At 38.6% G+C, this 22,727-nt stretch overlaps 1 protein-coding gene across 8 annotated transcripts in view; it reads left to right on the top strand.

Annotated features, from left to right (window-relative positions):
• The first annotated feature begins 10,878 nt into the window (after nucleotides 1-10,878).
• Nucleotides 10,879-22,727, top strand: part of LOC124551057 — a 186,311-nt gene continuing 174,462 nt past the window's right edge. For all 8 annotated transcript variants that reach the window (XM_047125979.1, XM_047125947.1, XM_047125989.1 and 5 more), the window contains exon 1: nucleotides 10,879-11,138. In XM_047125979.1, the coding sequence (XP_046981935.1) occupies nucleotides 11,004-11,138 (135 nt within the window). In that variant the 5' untranslated portion in view covers nucleotides 10,879-11,003. The remainder of the gene's footprint in view (nucleotides 11,139-22,727) is intronic.

Genomic DNA, 22,727 nt, shown 5'->3' with positions numbered 1-22,727 from the left:
CATAGTGAAAATTATAATATAAATGTTAATATAAATGGAAAGAATATTAAAGAAGTAACCAGCACAAACTTTCTAGGAACTATAATAGACAAACATTTGGCATGGGGGGGAGCATATAGATGCACTCTGTAAAAAGATAAACCAACAGATCTTCATCATGCATAAAACAGCTAAGACTGTGGATGATGAAGTCTTCAGATCAATGTATTATGGACTTGTCTTCCCACTCAGTTCATATATGGGGAAGTGCACAAACTGGCTACTTAAAAAGAATATTCACAATCCAGAAAAGGGCAGTGAGATGCATTGCAAAAATACCACCAAGACAGACCTGTAGGCAAGCTTTTGTACACTATAATCTTGTGACAGTATATTCACTGTTCATATACCAAAGCATAATGGCGGTAAGGTCAAGCGATAAACACCTCCTAAATCAAGATTGAAGTGGGGACATGTGGTATCACCGCTTATGGTCATCAACGTGCGGTGAACCGACTTAATTGCCGTGCCCAGACACTATGTTCAAGGGAGAGCCTTGGTGACAGAATGAGTAGAGGAGTTTTGACGTGACACATTTATTCTTCGGAAGACTTACACTACATTACAAAAGCAATGCATCATTAACGTTCGTCCGTACAGGCTTGTTGCCCTAGCGGTACGGCTCGATCACAGATCCTGGAGGGTATACACTCCAGCGATGAGCCGTGGCGCGACCACGTGGACCGAGCGAGATAAAGGCCGTGTCGCCGAATGTCCAGCTCCTGGCACTGCGAAAGCGCCGCGATGTCCGCGGAAGGGAGGAAGGCACTGTCAAATGGAAGCGTGCACTCCGCGAAACGAGCGACTGCATTTCAGACTGCGCGTACGCGTTTGCGAGGGGAGTCGCTTTGACTCGACGCACGTGGTCAGCGACGGCGAAGTCGGTAGAGCGGAGACGTGTGTCGCGTTGCGTTGACCAGTTCGCACTGTCTACTTGCTTTGTTCCGTGAGTCCGGTGCGCGACGCACCGTTGCCAAAATTCGGCGTAGCGGTATAGCTGCACTCGTGAATGCCGGGCATTGCAGAAGCACAAGCTGGTATGTTTTTGGTTTAAAATAAAGGTAGGGATATAATCATAATGAGATTCTATTGGTAGGTACAGTGAACTGCACTGCTCACTTAGACTTTCCTCACAACTGTAATGCCCACATTGTTATTTCACAATAACAGCACAAAGCTCAAAGTGTATAGCTTGATGTGAACTGTAATAGATAATCGTAAATTGTTGCAATTTAAAAATTATCATATGGCCATTGTACATCACCTTGCAGGAAAGTAAAATGAGGTGGAAAGTAATTGTGTATGTTCGCTGCTGATTTCTTGAAATACTTTCTAGTGAATATTCAGAAGTGGTATCAGCAAATCCAATGCCGTCTTTAGAAAGTAAAAAATTGTGTTTTTACAAACATCTCTTCTCCCAAACATGGATACTCGAGAGTCCACAGGAAACTGCCTATGTGTGGGAAGGTGATTGTGAGGAAGATAATGGAGATACTAATGAACATGTATCACTGTGAAGCAACATGCCTGAAGGAATGTACAAATAAACAATCCCATGAGGAAAATGAGCTGACAAAAAATAAATTGACTGAGCTTTTCTGAAAATAAAACAATTGTGATGACTATTACAAGGAAAACATTTTGCTCTGTCGCTGATGTCATGGTTAAAAGCAGTTCCATAAGATAATAAATTCGAAGTACAAATCAGGATTTTTTAAAAAAAAATCACAACATTCATCAACAAAACTATGAAAGAATAAAACATTCCTTATACCTCTCTCAACAAACAAGTCCATCCGGATAAGGTCAGTTTGATCACGGGTCAAGTGCACAACGAAATTATTCTCCCAGGTATAAACCAATATTCTCAGATCAAACCCAAGTATTTTGTCTCCCTTCAGGATGAGTCGCCAAATCGAGCACTGTTTTATTATTCTCATTTGGCATCTCCTAATGACTCCTCAGCCACATTGAATAATATTCACTCCTATGTCTTACAATTTGCCGTTGACTCAAATCAAGATTGCCAGGCCTACAATACCAGTACAGAAAATTCTTGATAGTATTTACGATTTCGTTTCATCAAAAAACAGTAGATAGGTATACTTATGGTTATTTTATTAAATTTTCTTTATTATTTGATCTTAAATATAATTATATTATAATTAACTCATCTGGCTACCGGAAACAGTGAGCAGTAATTTAATATGTGATATGTATTATGTGATTTATTCATATCATTATGTACAATTTTCAAATCATTTATTTGATGTACAGGAGACATGTCAAGGTTTACAAAAATAAACTTTTTTCTATTTTTTTAGGGGAAATACAAAAGTTTACATTATATTTTACATTTATAAGCTACAGCTACACATTTACATAAAATAATACATGTAATACAACTCCTGTGTCCAGACTGTAAAGTTGTCCTCAGTGAATTCTTCCACAGAATAATAACACTTTTCCACCAGAAGAGTAAAGAACAATCTTCTCAGTGAACCAGGCTCCATCTTAAATATATTGCTGCCTTTTATTTTATAGAATATGTTTAACCTCATATACGCTGATGTTTGGGCATAAAGTTTTAAACAATGTGTTGGAAGTTTGAAATTATCTCTGTGGCGAGTGCTGTAGTTGTGGTCAAAACGGAACGTGTCTAGTGTATGTTGATTTTTATATAAGAACACCACCACCTCACATATGTAAAGTGAGGGGATATACACTATTTTTAAACTTTTTAACAGTGAAGGTGGGAATTTAAAGAGATGGGACCTGTATAAATTGACTAAACCAGAGGTTGTACAGAGTTTCAGGGACAGCATAAGGGAACAATTGACAGGAATGGGGGAAAGAAATACAGTTGAAGACGAATGGGTTGCTCTGAGGGATGAAGTAGTGAAGGCAGCAGAGGATCAAATAGGTAAAAAGATGAGAGCTAGTAAAAACTCTTGGGTAACAGAAGAAATATTGAATTTAATTGATGAAAGGAGAAAATATAAAAATGCAGTAAATGAAGCAGGCAAAAAGGAATACAAACGTCTCAAAAATGAGATCGACAGGAAATGCAAAATGGCTAAGCAGGCATGGCTAGAGGACAAATGTAAGGATGTAGAGGGTTATGTCACTAGGGGTAAGATAGATACAGCCTACAGGAAAATTAAAGAGACTTTTGGAGAAAAGAGAGCCACTTGTATGAATATCAAGAGCTCAGATGGAAACCCAGTTCTAAGCAAAGAAGGGAAAGCAGAAAGGTGGAAGGAGTATATAGAGGGTCTATACAAGGGCGATGTACTTGAGGACAATATTATGGAAATGGAAGAGGATGTAGATGAAGATGAAATGGGAGATACGATACTGCGTGAAGAGTTTGACAGAGCATTGAAATACCTGAGTCGAAACAAGGCCCCGGGAGTAGACAACATTCCATTAGAGCTACTGACATCCTTGGGAGAGCCAGTCCTGACAAAACTCTACCATCTGGTGAGCAAGATGTATGAGACAGGCGAAATACCCTCAGACTTCAAGAAGAATATAATAATTCCAATCCAAAAGAAAGCAAGTGTTGACAGATGTGAAAATTACCGAACTATCAGCTTAATAAGTCACAGCTGCAAAATACTAATGCGAATTATTTACAGACGAATGGAAAAACTGGTAGAAGCCGACCTTGGGGAAGATCAGTTTGGATTCTGTAGAAATGTTGGAACACGCGCGGCAATACTGACCTTACGACTTATCTTAGAAGAAAGATCAAGGAAAGGCAAACCTATGTTTCTAGCATTTGTAGACTTAGAGAAAGCTTTTGACAATGTTGATTGGAATACTCTCTTTCAAATTCTAAAGGTGGCAGGGGTAAAATACAGGCAGCGAAAGGCTATTTACAATTTGTACAGAAACCAGATGGCAGTTATGAGAGTCGAGGGACATGAAAGGGAAGCAGTGGTTGGGAAGGGGGTGAGACAGGGTTGTAGTCTCTCCCCGATGTTATTCAATCTGTATATTGAGCAAGCAATGAAGGAAACAAAAGAAAAGTTCGGGGTAAGTATTAAAATAAATGGAGAAGATTTAAAAACTTTGAGGTTCGCCGATGACATTGTAATTCCGTCAGTGACAGCAAAGGACTTGGAAGAGCAGTTGAACGGAATGGATACTGTCTTGAAAGGAGGATATAAGATGAACATCAACAAAAGCAAAACGAGGATAATGGAATGTAGTCGAATGAAGTCTGGTGATGCTGAGGGAATTAGATTAGGAAATGAGGCACTTAAAGTAGTAAAGGAGTTTTGCTATTTGGGGAGCAAAATAACTGATGATGGTCGAAGTAGAGAGGATATAAAATGTAGACTGGCAACGGCAAGGAAAGCGTTTCTGAAGAAGAGAAATTTGTTAACATCAAGTATAGATTTAAATGTCAGGAAGACGTTTCTGAAAGTATTTGTATGGAGTGTAGCCATGTATGGAAGTGAAACATGGACAATAAGCTGCTTGGACAAGAAGAGAATAGAAGCTTTCGAGATGTGGTGCTACAGAAGAATGTTGAAGATTAGGTGGGTGGATCACGTAACTAATGAGGAGGTACTGAATAGGATTGGGGAGAAGAGAAGTTTGTGGCACAACTTGACTAGAAGAAGGGATCGGTTGGTAGGACATATTCTGAGACATCAAGGGATCACAAATTTAGCATTGGAGGGCAGCGTGGAGGGTAAAAATCGTAGAGGGAGACCAAGAGATGAATACACTAAGCAGATTCAGAAGGATGTAGGTTGCAGTAGGTACTGGGAGATGAAGGAGCTTGCACAGGATAGATTAGAATGGAGAGCTGCATCAAACCAGTCTCAGGACAGAAGACCACAACACAACAACAGTGATCGATAGGATTCCCGTTTTTTGCAATACACATATTTCTAATTACTTTGTTTTGTAATACTAGGAGCCTAGTGACATTTGCTGAATTTCCCCAGAAGATTATGCCATAATGAATAACTGACTCAAAGTAGCAGTGATAAACTATCTTTCTGGTATCCATGTTTTTGGCACCTGACAAAATACACACTGCAAATGCCAAGCGGTTCAGTTTAATCATTGCAAGTTATCTTTATTTCAGGCCTTTCTACTGATTTAGCTTCAAATTGCATCATTTTGGTTTTAGTTACATTTAGTTTTAGTCCATTTTGATGGAACCAAGAATCAAGTTTTTCTAAAGTATTTTTTGGCTTTTTCTGGAATACTTTCAGATACCACATTTTCAATTAAAACTGATTTATCATCAGCAAATAAGACTGAATAAACATCAATAGCAAGTGGTAGGTCATTTATGTAAGAAGGAAACAGATAGGAGCCCAATTCCAAGCTTGTGGGACTCCTTGGGGAACTGTTTCCAGTCTATGGAATAATTGGTTGCATTTGAAGTTAAAATTACTCTTTGTTTCCTTTCTGACAAGTAAGAGTTAAACCATTTTAAGGCAGCGACCCCAGTTCCATACGTCTATAATTTGTGGGGGAGTAATGCATGGTTCACTGAATCGAAAGCTTTAGACAGATCACAGAATATTCCTGCGACCTTTCTACTCTTATCTAACATGGAGCATTTTTGGATAAACTAATTTATAGCATTCACAGAGCTTTTACCAGTTTTTTTAAATTATATAATTTACAGTAAGATGTTTATTAATTTGTTTTGCCGCAAACTTTTCAAACACTTTAGAGAAGACCAGCAAAAGAGAGATAGGGAGGTAATTCCCCATATCTTCTGTTGATCCTTTTTTGACCCAGCATATTTCAATACATTTAGAAAGCATCACTGTTCAAAAGATTGATTTATAATAATTGACAGTGGTTGAGAAATAATATCGTACACACACTTGATTACAGATGTGGTTAATTCATCCCACCCATGTGAGGTTTTGCTTTTTAGAGACAATATTTCAGTTTCCACATCCCTTTGGGTGATTTTTTTCAAATTGTTTAAAGGATGTGTTCTGGCCATTTTCCAAATTTGTGATGCCTCGATAAAATGTTATATCCACATCTGATCTTACTACATTTAGGAAGAATTCATTGAAACAACTTGACATCTGAAAAGGGTTTACTATAATTTCATTTTCACATCTAATTTTCAAAACCTCATGAATTTTTATTTTGGCTCCTAATTCAGACCGAACAACTGATCACACTGCTTTTGTCTTGTTTCTGTGTTCTTGTATGAATTTATTATCTGCCATTTTTATTAGCTGCCACTACAACTTTCCTAAATACAGCTTTATATGGTTTGACACAAACAACAAAATCTGGATTCCTGTTTGGTTTTAACTCACTGTGGAGTTCTCTCTTTCTGGCAGAAATTTTTATTCCTGTTGTAATCCATTTGAGTTCACCATTTACTTTCTTTTTCTTAGATCTACAAGGAAATGATTCATTAAATACCCCTAAGAAACAATTTAAGAATTTGTCATAGTTTATCAAGCTTGAACTGTTGTGGCCTACAGGCCAGTTTATTATACTTGATTTACTGCAGAATAAATCGATTTTACTTTTACTGAGATACCTTTCCCTATACACTTCTGGAGCTTTAGATTATTTGCTTTTGGGAGCTGAGTGATCTGAAATACCCAAGTCTAAGCAATATTTGTACTTATTTCCATAGCCAAATTTGTAGTTGTTAATAATATTATCAGGAAAGTTTAGCTTGAAACCAGATTTCTGAATTAAGTCACGAAGTTTTGTTGAATCATTGGTTTCAGTTAAGACATTTAAGTTGAAGTCTGCTGTTATAACAACTTTTTTCTTACTTTCTTTTTGGAAGTTTTCTAGGAGGCATTCGAATTTGGCTAATAACACTTTTGTTACTGCGCGTCCAGGAAATCTTTAGATTACTATAACCAGTGTGTATAGATAACTTAGTTCTACAGAGCAACTTTCAAAAACGCTCTCTTCATTTAAATAATTAAAACTGTCTCTTACTTTATAACTTACAGAAGAATCGGTGCTAGTGTGAATCACCACTGCTACCATCACTTACGCGCTGTGCTGATTTGTAAATCTGCAACTGATTTGTTATTAACAGAAATTAAAACAATTGAAATAACTTATTTTCATTTATATACATAGAGTAAATATCTCTGGAGTGAGCATTCACATGCGCAGAACAGATTTTGTGTTGTCAACATACATTGCCGGCCTGGTCACGTGCTCTCGGGACGTCGTGTGTTTGTCTGTATAGCGCCCCGTATATTTCGAATGTCACTACATCCCTAATACAGACGGATTCTTTTCGTATGTGTCATGGGTTATTTATATATATTGCGCAGACATTTTAACAGTATCCATTTGATACCGGGTATAAACCAGATACGTAACTTCTAAGGGCAAGTGATATTGCATTCTGCTTTTTTGCGATAGGTGTCACAGCTAAGATGCACTCGATTTTTGGTAGTTTTCGGTTTGATACGGCACTTTATAGTATTACAGACCCTGGTGTACATTTTTGCAGTGATAGTCTTGCAAAACGACTTGACAGCACGCTAGTACCTTTGCAAGTGTCCGAAAAACACGGAATTTGCCACACATTAGCAATTATATCCCGGCTAATTCGTCCTTTTTTTCTGCTTTTTCAGCGTATTTATTTTATCGTTTTTGCGACCTAAAGCACAATTGTTCCCAGTTTATTAAACAAATAGTAGACTTAGTAAGAATGGGGAAAAAAGGCGATCGAAGAATAAATGTACTGTGAAGCAAATACAGTTGGTCATGTAACAGTCAACCCATATAACTCCATTATGGGAAGTGGAAAGTGACACAAATGAAAGACTTTGAGGACATGTTTACTAATATTTAACGCTTCTTAATCAAATGGTGAAGAAAATAAATTGAAGGCAAAAAACACCAAAGAAGATGAATGTGTACTTTGATTAGCTACACTATTGTGTTTTTTATTTGATTTTTGCAGAAAATGTACTTAAACTGAATGCAGGAATTGTTAGTAGATGCTTTGGAAAATTAAAAATAGTTGGTATAGCATCTACCTTCAGCCACACACAACCAAATTTTTCTCTTTCTAAACATTCCTCTTCGAAGTGTTTTGAACATACTTTGGAATATTTTGTGGGGACAAAATTACTCCTCATTTTCTGGAGCCACATCTTTCTCGTTGTTCATCCTTCGGAAAACTAAAATATAAATCACACATAATCATTCTCCATGTCCTAGACACACTTAACATGGTCTCCTACTGTAACTTTATATTAAACAAAAACGTTTGGACACACACATTATACGAAGACAATTACAGACTCCCACTCTATTGAATTTATTTGTCTCCCGTCTTTCAAATCTATATACATAATCGACAAGTCACTGATAAATGCATGAAGGATAGTATTAGCTGAAACAACTAACCATTCCCTTTCCTGTTCCACTGGCAAATTACAAGAGGAAGCGATTATTTGTAAGGTCTATAGAATCAAACTTTAATTATAATGCGTCTCGAAATTTTTAAAGATAGTACCCATGAAAAGTTACTATCCCTCTTTTCACATATTTTTCGGGTCTAGTTTAGCATGGGATACAACCCGTCGGCTTTGACCAATGACGTCAGAATTGGCCAGAGAGCATGTATCACAAAGATGAAAGAGCTGAGAAGAATGTTCAGAAACAAAGGAATGCAAGAGAGAAAAACTATACTTCACATCTATAAGGGCCAGTAGTATTTTCATGTTAATGATATCGCGTGTTTGTATCTTAGTATTTCTCCGCAAAATACAATGGAAAGAAATGAATGAAATATATTACTAGCAAAGAATACATCACGTTACATGTATGTCAGTTGTATCTCGAAACTCTTTCGAACTGTATTGCTTAAGTGCAGTATGGGATACAAGTTCAGCGTACGTCGATTTCTTAGTTTCAACTAGCATTGCTGTCCTGTTGTTCACTTGAACTATGTATCCCCTGCTTCACTAAACTGTAAATGAAACACCGGATACAAATTAAAAGCTCATTCGAAGTGTGTTGCTTAAGTACAGTACGGAATAGGAGTTTGCGGTAAGTCGATTTCTTCGTTTTCACTAGCATTACTGTCCTTGAACGATGTATCCTCCGCTTCAGTAAACCCTAAGTGGAACACGGGATACAAATTGTAGATGCGGTGTTTATTTCGTCTCCGCTAATACTAACAGTCCTTTCTTACGTACATATCAATATTACTGATGACAGAAGGACCTACGTATGTAATATATGTATACCAGACTTCCGTTGACCTCTATATATGTACACTGGTAACGAAAAGGTGGAAATAGACGTAAGTTACAGTTGCAACCTCTACCTCAATTGAACTACACGGAGACAAGAAGACGACACATGTACAATTCGTATGCCATACTTCACTATGGGGTACAGTTTTCTTGTTGCCTTGCACGCTAATAGTATCCTACTCGTTACTTGAGCTATATAGCTGTATGCAACATTTGTATCTATATTGTGTCAGTGTAAAGGCGAAGTGAAGGACGGGATACAAATTTTAGTTGTGTTGTCAGTGTAAAGGCGAAGTGAAGGACGGGATACAAGTTGCAGTTGTGTCAGGGGTTTCGCCTGTAATATAGCAAGTACACATTCGAAAATGTCGTACTGATACTAGTGCTGGGAAACGAAAGATGATCGACAGACGAGAAACTTCTATTACGTACTTCACAGCACGAAAATACACATATTGGTGGAATGAAACAGTGAAATATGTCAAAATAATAAAATACAGTGAAAGAAGCTAATGGGAAAGTGAACTTATCACACGGAAATATCGAGGAATAACCGAAGCTCGCCTAGACAGACAGTAACGAAAATTTTGTTCTACAATAACAAACTAATACTCCAAATTACCTCAATATCATTACGAATAATTATTTCAATGCGCAATGATAGCGCTTATCCAGAACACAGAACTGCTTTATTATCTATGCCTCGAAGTGAAGACATTACTATCTATGACTAATGTATGACGTCATTGATCAAATCCGACGGGTTGTATCCCCTGCTTCACTAGACCCTGTTTTTCTTTGCATCCGTAGCAACAACAGGAATTCACCATCGCTGTTACACTATCAACAAACGATGAAAACTCAACAAAAACTCATGATATTATAAACTTCAAACTCTGCGGAAAGCGCGCACGCACAGTGAAGTCCCGAAAACACGTGACAATTCTGGTTTAATGTTGACAACATGCGCAGAACGCAATGCTTACTCTAGAGATATTTACTTTATGTTCGTATTTGTGTATGTTGCGTAGTAATTCATGAACCGTTTCATCACTCGTTCAAAAATATTGAAAAAAATATTTGTATATTATCGATGTTTGTGAAACATTGTGTAAAACTATCCATTTATTAGCCGGTTGCTCCAAAGTGGGTGTCCACAGCATTCTTTTTTACGATATTTTATTTTACGTCTGGTGAGTTTGGAATGACCGCGTTTTCAGAAACCATACAAGTGAATAACTTGTGGATTTAAAAAAAAAGTTTAGTGACTGTCATCCTTCGAGAGCGCACTCCACTTTGATGACGTATCCTGACAGTGACGGGAACTTTGTCGTGGTGACAAAACTAACCCGAGGGGTTTTTGGAATTTTTGAGAAGCAATGCTCTGTAACTATGCCACCAGTAGAGAAAAACGTAGGCTGCACTGCAAATAATATCGTTAAACAATCGTTTTATTGAACTAAAAAACATACCTGTTATCTGTAGTGGGATTCAAACAGCAAATAAAAAAAAAAAAGGTAACAATCGATACTGTGGCATTCGATAATCGAATTATCGAAGGTAACGCTCTGTTTATATTTATGTTTTTAAATTTTGACGGCGGGAGTACTAGCAAACGTATTTGTTATTTACGTAAATTTATCCTATACCCAGTTATTTTTCTATTATTGGTATACGTTATACGTTGTTACATAACTTGGTTTTGCAAGTCGAATGGCACACCGGCAGAAAGACTCAAGAGAATCATCGTGGTCCAAATTTTTCAGTAAATGGAGTAAACGACGCCGGGAGAAAGACTCAGACAGAGAATTGGCGTGGTCCAAATTTTTCAATAGATGGACTAAACGGGTAAGAGAGAGACCTGAGTCTTATATCTGCACTTGACTACACCATAGAATCCAATATCTGATATCAGAATATTTGTCTCACCATGATGTAATCCAGCAGTTATTGACCTGTGTTTCCAGGACTTCTCAAATATACTTCCTGTCCTTGTAACTTTTGAAGAGAGTGTTTGGCGTTATTAGTTGAAATTTATTGCAGATGTCAAGAAGTCTCTCTCATTTCTTGTTCATGTACCCGAGCCAAACCTACATTCTTCGATATCTGTGCCTTCTATTTCGTCCCATGTATAATTGATTTTCATGTCTATGTACGTAATGAGTTATCCATTTAACTCCTTCATATACTGTCTGTCCCACCATCATCTGCTTGGGACATTGGCATATATTCCTGAACTATAGTTATTTGTATTGATTGAATTTTGATTCTGATATTCTTTCGCTAAACTGTTCATAGTTATTCAGTCTTTGCCCTATCTTCCTATTCATAACAAATCAGACAGTGGAAACTCCAGTATGGAATGTAACAATATTATGGCTTCAGCTGCCAGAAACTGTGGTCATATTTGTAAAATATGAGTGTGAGTGTGTGTGTGTGTGTGTGTTCTGCCTATTTCTGCCAAAGGCCTTGTTGGCCGAAAGCTTATTTTGTTGGAGCTATCAGCGACTCAGCATTTCCGCTATGTGGTGACTAGCCACTATCCTTTTCATAATATTATTCATAATGAATCCTGTTGCTGTTAGACTGTTTTGTGCTGCTGTTGATGTTACTCTGTAGTCATTTGACAAGAATTCTTTCTATTTCTATTGTAATTTCATAGACCCCCACTGTATCTAGATTGAGACTTTGCATTTCCTTTTACAGGTTTTGTAGCTTTCCTGTCACTTCTCAGACTTCTTTGCCCACAGTATTTGTTTTATTTGTGTAATGTATCCATTTGTTGGAGTGAAGAATCAAGAATTTAGGTAGTTGTAGAAAATCAGAGTATGTGCTGTCAGGGCTTTATAATTTTTGTGAATTATTGAAATCTGCCTATTATATTTAATTTAAGTGCGGGCAGTTTTTGTCCCCCTTAGACATTGGTGAGACTACTTTAATCATTAAAATATTTCTCAATATGGCAGAAAGAAATGCAGATTCTGATTGTTGGTACTGCTGTATTGTGTTGCCAATGTTGTTTTGAAATAAATCTCCTTTGTTGTTTGAGCAGTTGTACATTACTCGCAGTTCTAATAAAATATCTTGTCAGTATCAGAGGTTTCTCATAGATGAAGAGGTGTCAGCTATAATAAATGAAGCAAGTGAAGGTAATTAAAGTAATCCAGAAGAAGATGATACAGTTGTGACATATGATAGCGACAGAGCAGTTGAAAATGAGCAAGGTGACACAGTGGTTAGCACACTGGACTCGCATTCAGGAGGATGACGGTTCAATCCCGCATCCAGCCATCCTGATTTAGGTTTTCGATGATTTCCCTAAATCACTCCAGGCAAATGCCCAGGATGTTTCCTTTGAAAGGGTGCGGCCGACTTCCTTCCCTAATCCAATGAGACTGATGACCTCACTGTCTGGTTTCCTCACCCAAACACCCCCTCTCCTCCCCCCACCCCCCCACCCCCCTGTCCCCCCAGCAATTGAAAATGAGTCAAGTTCATGGAGTTCATCCCCTGATGAACAGTATGCAGTCGCTTCCAGCATCATTGTTACAGCAAAAAGTGGTAGGGAATATATTACTGCACCTCCAAGGTAAGTATGCAGGTCAGTAGCAAATATAGTGAATTTTTGTGAAGGCTTGACCTCTAGTGTGTCAGAATTGTTCAAAAAGTTTATAACTCTCGAAATAATGAAGATTATCATGGACTAAAGAAACCAAAAAGCTCGTAATGAGAACTTAAAACTTAAACCGTTGAAGAAATGTACACCTTCATTGGTATGTTGATACTCATGGGCACAAATAATGACACTAGACTGCCTCTTGAGGACTTATGGGGGAAAGTACCGGGAATGAATATCTGCATAGCTACAATGAGTTGTATTCAATGTGGAGAACTTCTGTCCCTGATTAGATTTGATGATAAAGAAACAAGAACCGAAAGACGAAAGCAGGATAAGTTTTGTCCCCTTTGTGAAGTTTTCGACAAAATTGATGAAATGTTTGTGAAATACTACATTCCATGTGCAGATGTAACGATCGATGAAATGCTCTCCCTATTTCGAGGAAGATGTCCCTTTAAGGTCTTTATGAAAGACAAGCCCAGGAGGTATGGCATATTGATTAGGATGTTATCAGATACTCACACCCGGTATGTTCTAAAGATGGAGGTGTGTGCAGGGATTGATGAACGACCTGCCGAGGAACGGAGTGCAAAGGCAGCTGTTAGACACCTAGTGAATCTGCTGGCAGGAAGTGGAAGAAATATAACAACAGATAGTTATTATACATCCATAGACCTAGCCGAGGAGCTTTACAATGATGACAAGTTAACTTTGGTGGGAACATTGAAGAGTAACAGAAAGCACATATCAGAACAGCTAAAGAAGACACAGGGTCGAGAGCTATATTCCTCTAAGTTCTTATTCACAGATCTGAAAACAGGCAATGCACCAATTACCTTGGTTTCATACATCTCAAAACTGAAACCTACTGAGACTCTCCCACTTCTTTCCACGCAACACAATGATAACAAGCCGGATATGTCAACAGAGAAAAAAAAGACAAACATCAATCTCTACTACAATGAAACCAAAGGGGGCATAAGCAGCATTGATCAAATGATGCAACATCATTCAGTAAAACAAGGGACAAGAAGGTGGCTGTTATCTCTCTTTTTCACCTTGATAGATATTGCTTGTCTGAATGCTGGAACAATTTTCATGATAAACAACCCAAACCAGAATAAAAAGCAGCATAATAGAAGGCTGTCTGCTAGAATTAGGTCAACAGCTTGTTTGGGGCAGCTGTTGAAGATAGAGCAAAGAATATATGGGTTTACAAAAGCCTATCATCTCTGCAATGGAAAGTGTTCTACGGAAAATGCTGCCCAGCATTACTGCAGCTGTGCAATCTGTTGAATTTTATTCAAGAGGAGGATGTCACATCTGTTTGAAGAGTAAAAACTCTAAAAAGGAAAAAGACAAGATGACAAAAGTGTCTATAGTTTGTTGCAGGTGTTCCAAGTATGTGTGTTCCATTCGTTCTGCAAAAACAATCATATGCAAAGGTTGTGGAATTGAAAGTGAAAGTGAGTAGGAAGAAAAAACTCAGTTGTAATTTCTGACTTTGATTTTCTGTTTTCTTATTTGTGGTTTGCTATTGTACATTCTTTTATGATTTCTTAATATAAGCCTGATGTATATGAGAGTGTTAGTTTCATGATAAAAATGGAATAATTTTTCTCATATTCATTACTTCATTTATTCTATTTGTATGTGTTATAATATTCCTGATAACTATGGAAAGTGTGTTGCAACCTAGTAAAGAAATTCCTGATTCATTAAATAATGAAAACATAACAAACAAACAAAATGTTAAAAAGTGAATAGAAAGTGAGGGCGATTTTTGCCCCCACCCCAGACATCCGTGTGACAGATTCGAATGTAGTGGTGCTAGGGTTAATGTGTTAATTTGGTTCACCTGTAGAAAATACAAAATTCAGCATGTGATACCTGCAGAGAAGGTAGTGCAAATCTATGTCCAAAAGACAACAGAGCTCACTTTTACTTAATGCTTTATTTCTAATTTTATTGTAGTACAGGTAGAGGATGTGGTTGCTGTGTGCAGACACAGGAGGAGTTAGCCACAGTTCGTGAATAACTGAAAATGCTATTGGCTACAGTCTGCCACCTGCAAAACTGCTGCTTCGGGCTGTAGCTGCAATGGAGAAACTGGCACATTGCATGGGGCACCTTAAATGTCGCTTGTTTCTCCCATGAGCTTTGCTGCTGATGTTCCTTTCAGCATACCTGATATGTTCATGGAAGATTGTAACCTGTTCATGTCATTCGAGTTAGAGGGTCACTGTGTGGGGGATGGCCATCTGAATTTGCCGTTCACCCTACGAGTGGTCAAATGGCTTCTCCTTCAGCAGAGTCGAAGCAGGCGCAAGGGGGGAACAGGAAGTAGCAAAGGTTGAGGCCAGGGGGTTACAGGAATGAATGATGTTTTTCAGGGAGAGTACCCAAGTTGTCAGCAGGCAAATGTTAGCAGAAATTTGTGTGTTTATAAAGAGAGCAATGTGCAAAGCACACAACAACTTGCTTCTTCATACATTAATGAAATGTCTAGACTACTGTGGTCCTATGTAAAAGCACTAAGCAAGCCGAAGGCTTTTTTTCAGACTCTGTAGTTTTAAATTTCGAGTTTAAAAAATCATTCATACGGGATGATCTTATGGACATACTATTGTTTGACCCCCACGCAAACTCTCATATGGAGAACATTAGAAACCAGCATACCTGTCATTCAAAAGCTTTGAATTGAGAACAAATAAGTTGCCAGGTCCAAATGGAATCCTGAATTGGTTTTTTAGAGAGCACTCTTTGACACTGTGTCATTACATAGCTCACATTTATTGTGGATCTTTCGCCAAGTCCCAAGTGACAGGAGAGGGGAAACAGGTGACTCCCATGTAGAATGAGGGTAAAAAACAGATGCACAGAAGTTACAAATCAACATCCATATTGTCAGTTTGTATGTATTGTATGGAACTGGGGACTTAGAAACAACGGAGAGGCTTCGTTCCCGCTGTAGCCCTCAGTGGTTCACAACCCCACAGCAGGCTACAGCAGTCCACTCAACCCACCGCCATCCCACACCGAACTCAGGGTTATTGTGCAGTTCAGCCCCCAGTGGACATCCCCGGGAACATCTCACACCAAACAAGTGTAACCCCAATGTTTGCATGGTAGAATAATTATGGTGTACGCGTATGTGGAGAAAGTGTTTTCCCAGCAATCGCCGACATAGTGTAACTGAGGTGGAATAAGGGGAACCAGCCCGCATTCGCCGAGGCAGATGGAAAACTGCGTTAAATCCCATCCACAGACTGGCTGGCACATCGGACATCGACACTAATCCGCCGGGCGGATTTGTGCCGGGGACCGGCACGACTTTCTGCCCTGAAAGCAGTGCATTAGGCTGCACAGCTAACTGGGTGGGCTACTGTCAGTTTAGTGCAGAATTCTTGAGCATGCACTGGGTTCACATATAATAAATTTCTTTGAGAGAGAAATGCTGCTATCCGCAAATCAGCATGGATTTAGGGAGTGTCACTTGTGTGGTCCTTGGCTTGCCCTTTTCTTGCATGGTACCTGAGAACCATGGTTGAAAGGCAACAGGCAGATTCCATAATCCTAGATTTCAGGAAAGTGTTCGACACAGTGCTCCACTACAGGTTGTTAACAAAGGTCCGAATATACAGAATAATTATTCAGATGTGTGAGTGGTTCAAAGACACTGTAAGTAATGGAACGTGTAGTACATTACCTAGATGGTGTGTGTTCATGAGAGACAAAGGTATCATCAGGATGCACCAGGACTGCTCTTGTTTTATATGCATAAATGATCTGAAGGGTAGGGTGAGCAGCAGCAATCTGTGACTGTTTGTTGCGGATGCTGTAGTGTATGGGAAAGCGTCATCGTTGAGTAATTGTAAGAGGACACAAGATGACATGGACAGAATTACTATTTGTTGTGGTGAATTTTAGCTTGCTCGAAATGTGGAGAAATGTAAGTTAATAGTGATGAGTAAGAGAAACAATCCAATGTTCAAATACAGTGGTAGAGGTGCGCTACTTGACACAGTCAAGTTAGTTAAATACCCAGGCATAATGTTATGAAGTGTCATATAGTAGAACAGGCATCTGTTGTAGGGAAGGTGAGTTGTCACCTTAGGTTTGCTGGGAGAGCTTTAGGAAAGTGTGGCTCATCCTTAAAGGTCATAGCATATAGAACACCTGTGTTGCCCATTCTTGAATACTGCTTAGGTGTTCAGGATCTCCAGCATGTTATATTAAAAGAAGACACTGAAGCAGTTACAGAGATATGCTGCTAGATCTGTTACTGATAGATTTGATCAACAAGCAAGCATTACAAAAATACTCCATGAGATCAAATGGAAATCCTTGAAGCGGAGATGACATTCTTTTTGCAAAGTGCTGTTGAAAAGTTTAAAGAACTGGAATTTGTGACAGACTGCAGAACGCTCCTACTGCCACCAACACACATCTTGCTTAAAGACCACGAAGACAAGATAAGAGAAATCCGGGCTCATACAGACGCATATCGACAATTGTTTTCTGTGAGAAGAACAGGAAAGAGAATGATCAGCAATGGTATGAGGTACCCTCTGCACTGCATCATATCTTAGCTTGTGGACTATGTATGTCGACATGTGAGGGGGGGGGGGGGGGGGGGTAATACATCACTCATTTTTGCTATCTCCTCCTGACTTGACATTTTGGAAGTCATTTGTGGTGTCAAATCAGGCTAGTTTTCACACATTGTCTGTTTCTTCTCCATGTATGTTTTCAGTGAAACTGAGGGAAGAAACAGGTTAGTTAATAAAAGTAATCTCTGTCTCTTCTTCAAACATGCTTACGCCACAACGGGTGCGTATATTGGAGAGTGGTCCTCCTAGAAACAGCTATAGAATCACATAAGCTTTCTCAGTATTTTAACTGATGATATTCTTGTCAGATGTGCAGCCCTGTCATAGTCATATCAACAGAATATTTCAGCAGTTCAACAGGTCACCATCTTCAGATGAGAGCGCTGTTCACTAGATCTTCTGGGAACTGATTCCTATCATAAAAATGCCTCTTTTATGTGTCACATAAAAAAGCAACAGTGTGTGCATCTAAACCATTGCTGCTGACTGTAACACAAAGTGAACCTGCAGTGCCCCATTAGTGAAAGCTGGCAGCACTGTGAATATACAGAACATGCAAGTCAACACATTCTGCTGAACAAAGATGCTTTTTTTTATATTTTTTAATTGTTTATTTTTTTAAATCTGACACACACATGAAGCAGAGTCTTTGTCTGGCATCTCCTCATAAACTCCTGGATCGATACTGACTAAATTTGGCACAGAAATAGCAGGCCTCATGAGTATCTGCACTGTGGGGGGTTATAACCTCCTAGCTCTAATATGGACAGAAATGTGTTTTTTCCAGCCTGTGGTGTAGAGGCTGACCAGCACGACAGGCTTGTGCTTTGGCAACAGTATCAACTTGCCAAATGAACCTGCCTGGCTGGGCTATGACATGTAGGCTGCTCTGCATGACGCGTGTTGTGGGAGTAGTATTGGCCTGCTTTATTGAACTGTGTTGCAGGGGCTACACATGCTGATGAGCATGGCTGGTCCAGATTGAGGTGGATGGAGGAGGATATGGACAGAGTGAGGGGAGGAAGGGGAAATGTATAAGGCAGGTGGAAGGTGTAGAGGGGTGACAGGCAGGTGGAAAAGCAAGAGGGGCAGATGGAGATGGAAAGAGAGAGGGAGAGGAGGATACAGTCAGAAAGAGCAAGGAGGAAGATATGGTCAGAGAGAGAAAGAGAGAGAGAGAGAGAGAGGTGGGGGGAAGGGGGGTAGGTGGAGGAAATGGACAAAGAGAGGGAGAAGAGGAGGTGAAGAAACAAAGAGAGTTGTGAGGAAGACATAGACAGTTAAAGGTAAGAGGATAAGGAGCACAGGTGTAGGGAGGAAGAGGTGAACACAGAGAAGGGGGGGGGGGAGGAGGAGGAGGAGGAGGAGGAGGAGGAGGAGGAGGAGGAGGAGAAGAAGAGGAAGAAGATGTGTTATGTGTTCAATATGTGTGTCAAACGTATATGTAGGTGAGGCCGTGTCAGATAAAACGGGATTCCACATTTTGCTTAAAGGATAGCTCGTCTCTATTTATGTTATTATCTGCCAGTCTGATTTCATTCGATTACTTCAGGGAACAATTCCAGGAGTGAGATGCAAGAACAGCTACTTGTGTTTCATCAGAATGATGGATGATCACTGAATACAATAAATTATATGAATTTTCCTCACAATTTTGCGAACTGCATTTGTTACTGGAAAGTGTCAAGCGCATTTATATCCACATAGGTACATTAATTAGAACATCCAATGCAAAATTAAAATATTATGCAAGGACAGTGCAGGATGTCATTATTCTTATGCTTGTTGTGGAAATATTTTCTGATCTGATGAAGTCTTGATTTACATATGCAAGGTCGTGTTGAATTGCATTCTGATTAACTGCATTCTCATACCATGCACAAGGTTTAATATTTTTGTTTGATGTTCAGATTCTCATTTTGTGAATAATGTTTTACTGAAAACATTGAAAATTAAAAGTAGTGTGTATTCTGCTACAACATTATTTTATTCTTACGTGATGCAGAAAAGGAAATCAGGGGAAAGATGAAAACTAGAGGGAAAACTTAAGGGTATTAAACATATTCTTAAATTTTACTATCCAATAATTGATGGGGATTTTGGGAGTACTAAAGAGACTGCCCCTTCCAGGCTCATGTATGCACTCATTCATTCATTCTTTCATTGTGTTACAAAGAGCCCATCGAGAAGGAGAGGCTTCAAGGATGTGAAAAAGTCTAAATGTACATTAGCAAGTGACAAAGACACAACTGAAACTTAATCTGTATATTGCATTAGTAATAAACTATCACTATTATACTGATGAACATTATTCACGTTTATATTATCTAAATTTAATTGCGTAAGTTAGTAAGAAAGCTGCTGCACTGAAAAGAGCCACTAATCCCTTGTTTTTACTGTATAGCTGCTATTGCTATACTATTGATCACTTGATATTTACTTGATTATGGTTGTATATTTCAAAGGAAACATTTTTTACATCTATAAATACTAAGTCCTGTTTCTTGTACTTTATTACTTGTCATTGTCATACAGCTTTGCTTGCCATATAGCTAATGGAAATTCTCAATCTCAGATCTTGAAACTTACGTAATTTGTGAGCGCCCCTTACATGCTCCATAGCATTGCACAATAACATCATGGTTCAGAATGTAGGATGATAAAGAGGCTGCTGTTGTGATAATTGCTCTACTTTGATGCAAGCAGGAGGGAGGGGGGGGGGGGAAGGAAAAAAAGTAGGGGAACAATTCGTTCAAGGTATGTTGAAGTTCACTCATGAAAATTTGTTGTAAGAATTGAGGTTAAACGAAAAAGAAAAAGCTTATCATAACTTGTTAGGTGTTGATAGTCCAACTTTTTTCCCCCCTGGAACCTGGAGTACAGAGCTAGTATTCATTACAAAATTCCTAACTCTTCTAGAAGTGATTTTCCTTGGTACTGCTAGACTTCTCGTTTAACCAAATGTGACACTACGTGGCTGATCGCAGTGAAACAATATGATGGCTTTAGCAGTTGCTGTGAAACATACATTTGTGTAGAAATTACGTAATGGATTCCCCTTGCATTTTTTCAAAGTTTGTTTATGGTATATGTTTGTTGGTTTTGAGTTTCCATATAATCTTCCTGTGTCAGATATAAAATTTAGTTTTTGTGGGATGCAACTTCTCAAAACTGACTAACTTATTTATATCAAAAATGGTAATTTTAGAGTCTCCCCCCATCCCCCTTGAAAAATTTCTGTAGGCGCCCAGATCCCCATTATCAAAACACAAAATACTACTGTGAGAGATGCAATTCCGCCAAGGCAGTACTTACCTGTTATGCTATGATACTTTGCTACTGGCAATTCTTTTGAAGTCTTGAAATTTGCAAGTGCAGTTGCACCTCAAAGTAGTTGAGACATACCTAGTTCTCAAAATGTGTCATACAATAATACATGTGCTAAAGGATTATATTCAGGTACACACATACATAAATGTCTATATAGACTTTTATTCATAACCTTACATTAATTAAAATTTTTTTAGAACATTTTCCATCATGCTGTATTGTACCATTCCCTGTATTTCTGAGGAAAAAATCATATAGTTCATTCTTAGTGTTTCTGGTTTTGTGATCATTGGTCCTAAAATACCGCATGCCAGCAATGATTTATACATTTCAGTACACTCTAATAATAACACTCTTTCATCTTGTTTTGAACTAAATTTCAACACAACTGCAACAAACAGCAAATATAGATATGCCCAGCATGTGTAGCATGCAGGAGACTGGAAAACGTACTGTCAATACTGCCCACAGACGGCACAATATTTCCTGGCAGCACAATAGATTTCAAAAGTTTTTGATGTTCTCAATATTATTGTGCAACCTCACAATTTCACCCTTTGTGCTCAGTGTTATTGAACATTAGGAAATATTGCACAATATTATTGGCCATCTAATGCCCACTGTAGAAAGAGTGACTAAAGAGTTATGTTTTTAATTTTCTGTTGAATGGGTAGGGATTGTCAGTTTCTTGCTTTGTTTTGGATGGGATCTTATTGTTTATCCTACAACCTAAGTATGTTACACCATCCTGATCACTCCAAAATAAGGAGACAAGGTCAACATGAACATTATTTTTATTATCTTGTGTTGTGACTGGGTATCACAGTTTAGCTGTACTGATTTCTTTTATCAGCAAAAAAAACCATTAAGGAGTAAGCATATTGGGAAGTGAATGTAAGAACTCCAAGATCCTTAAAAAAGGTTTCTGCATGGTGTTTGGTTATCTGCTGTACACGTTATTCTTACAGCTCACTTATGGGGAACAAAAACTTTATTTAATGTACACAAACTGCTCCAGAAGATAATTCCATAAGATGAATGTCGGCATTGTCAGAAGTATGTTGAATTCTAATCTTCCACCCTTTCCTTCAGAAAGTGACCGGATATGTGGCTCAATGGTTAAGATGCTAGACTTGCAGTTAGGAAGGGTGAGATATGAGTGCCTTTCTGGCAACTACTTGCATGGTTTTCTTCAATAACTTCAGGTAAATGCTCGAATGGTCCTTTTGTTCTGTCTCTGATATCCCTGTCAGTGGTACATTAATTCCAATTTTCCTTTCTTTTTCGAAAGATAACTTCCATTCGTATTCCAGTGTCTTTAGTTACATCATTGCTAGCCGTAGAAACTTTATGGAAATTATGTAATACATAGAGTGTGGACTAGATACCTGTGCAGACTTGAGATCTGGGCAAAGATGTAAGGTGGAGTCACAATTTGGCCAGCAAAGCTAAAATATATGGGCACATATCTCATCTGTGCAGATAAATTGTATATAGTCCAGGAATTACTTCAAATCCGGCATATGACGTGAACGTAAAGTACAATAATCAAGATGAGAAAGTAGCAGTGTATAATACTTTAATAGAGAAAATAAGAGCAGTTGACTCTGCAACAAGGAAGGAAATTATTTTAAAAAATTCTGGACTGTCTACCACATGGAGGTAAGCAAATTAATGAAATTTATTTGATCAGCACCATGGCTGTGAAGTGCCCGTGCAGTCTAATGCACAGCTTTCCGGGCCGGAAGGAGCGTCTGGCCCCCGGCATGAATCCGCCCGGCGGACTTGCGTCGAGGTCCGGTGAGCCGGCCAGTCTGTGGATGGTTTTTAGGTGGTTTTCCATCTGCCACGGAGAATGCGGGCTGGTTCCCCTTA

The sequence above is a fragment of the Schistocerca americana genome, chromosome 1 (genome assembly GCF_021461395.2).
Source record: "Schistocerca americana isolate TAMUIC-IGC-003095 chromosome 1, iqSchAmer2.1, whole genome shotgun sequence".
Lineage (NCBI taxonomy): Eukaryota > Metazoa > Arthropoda > Insecta > Orthoptera > Acrididae > Schistocerca > Schistocerca americana.
This window is presented reverse-complemented; position numbering and strand designations above follow the sequence as displayed.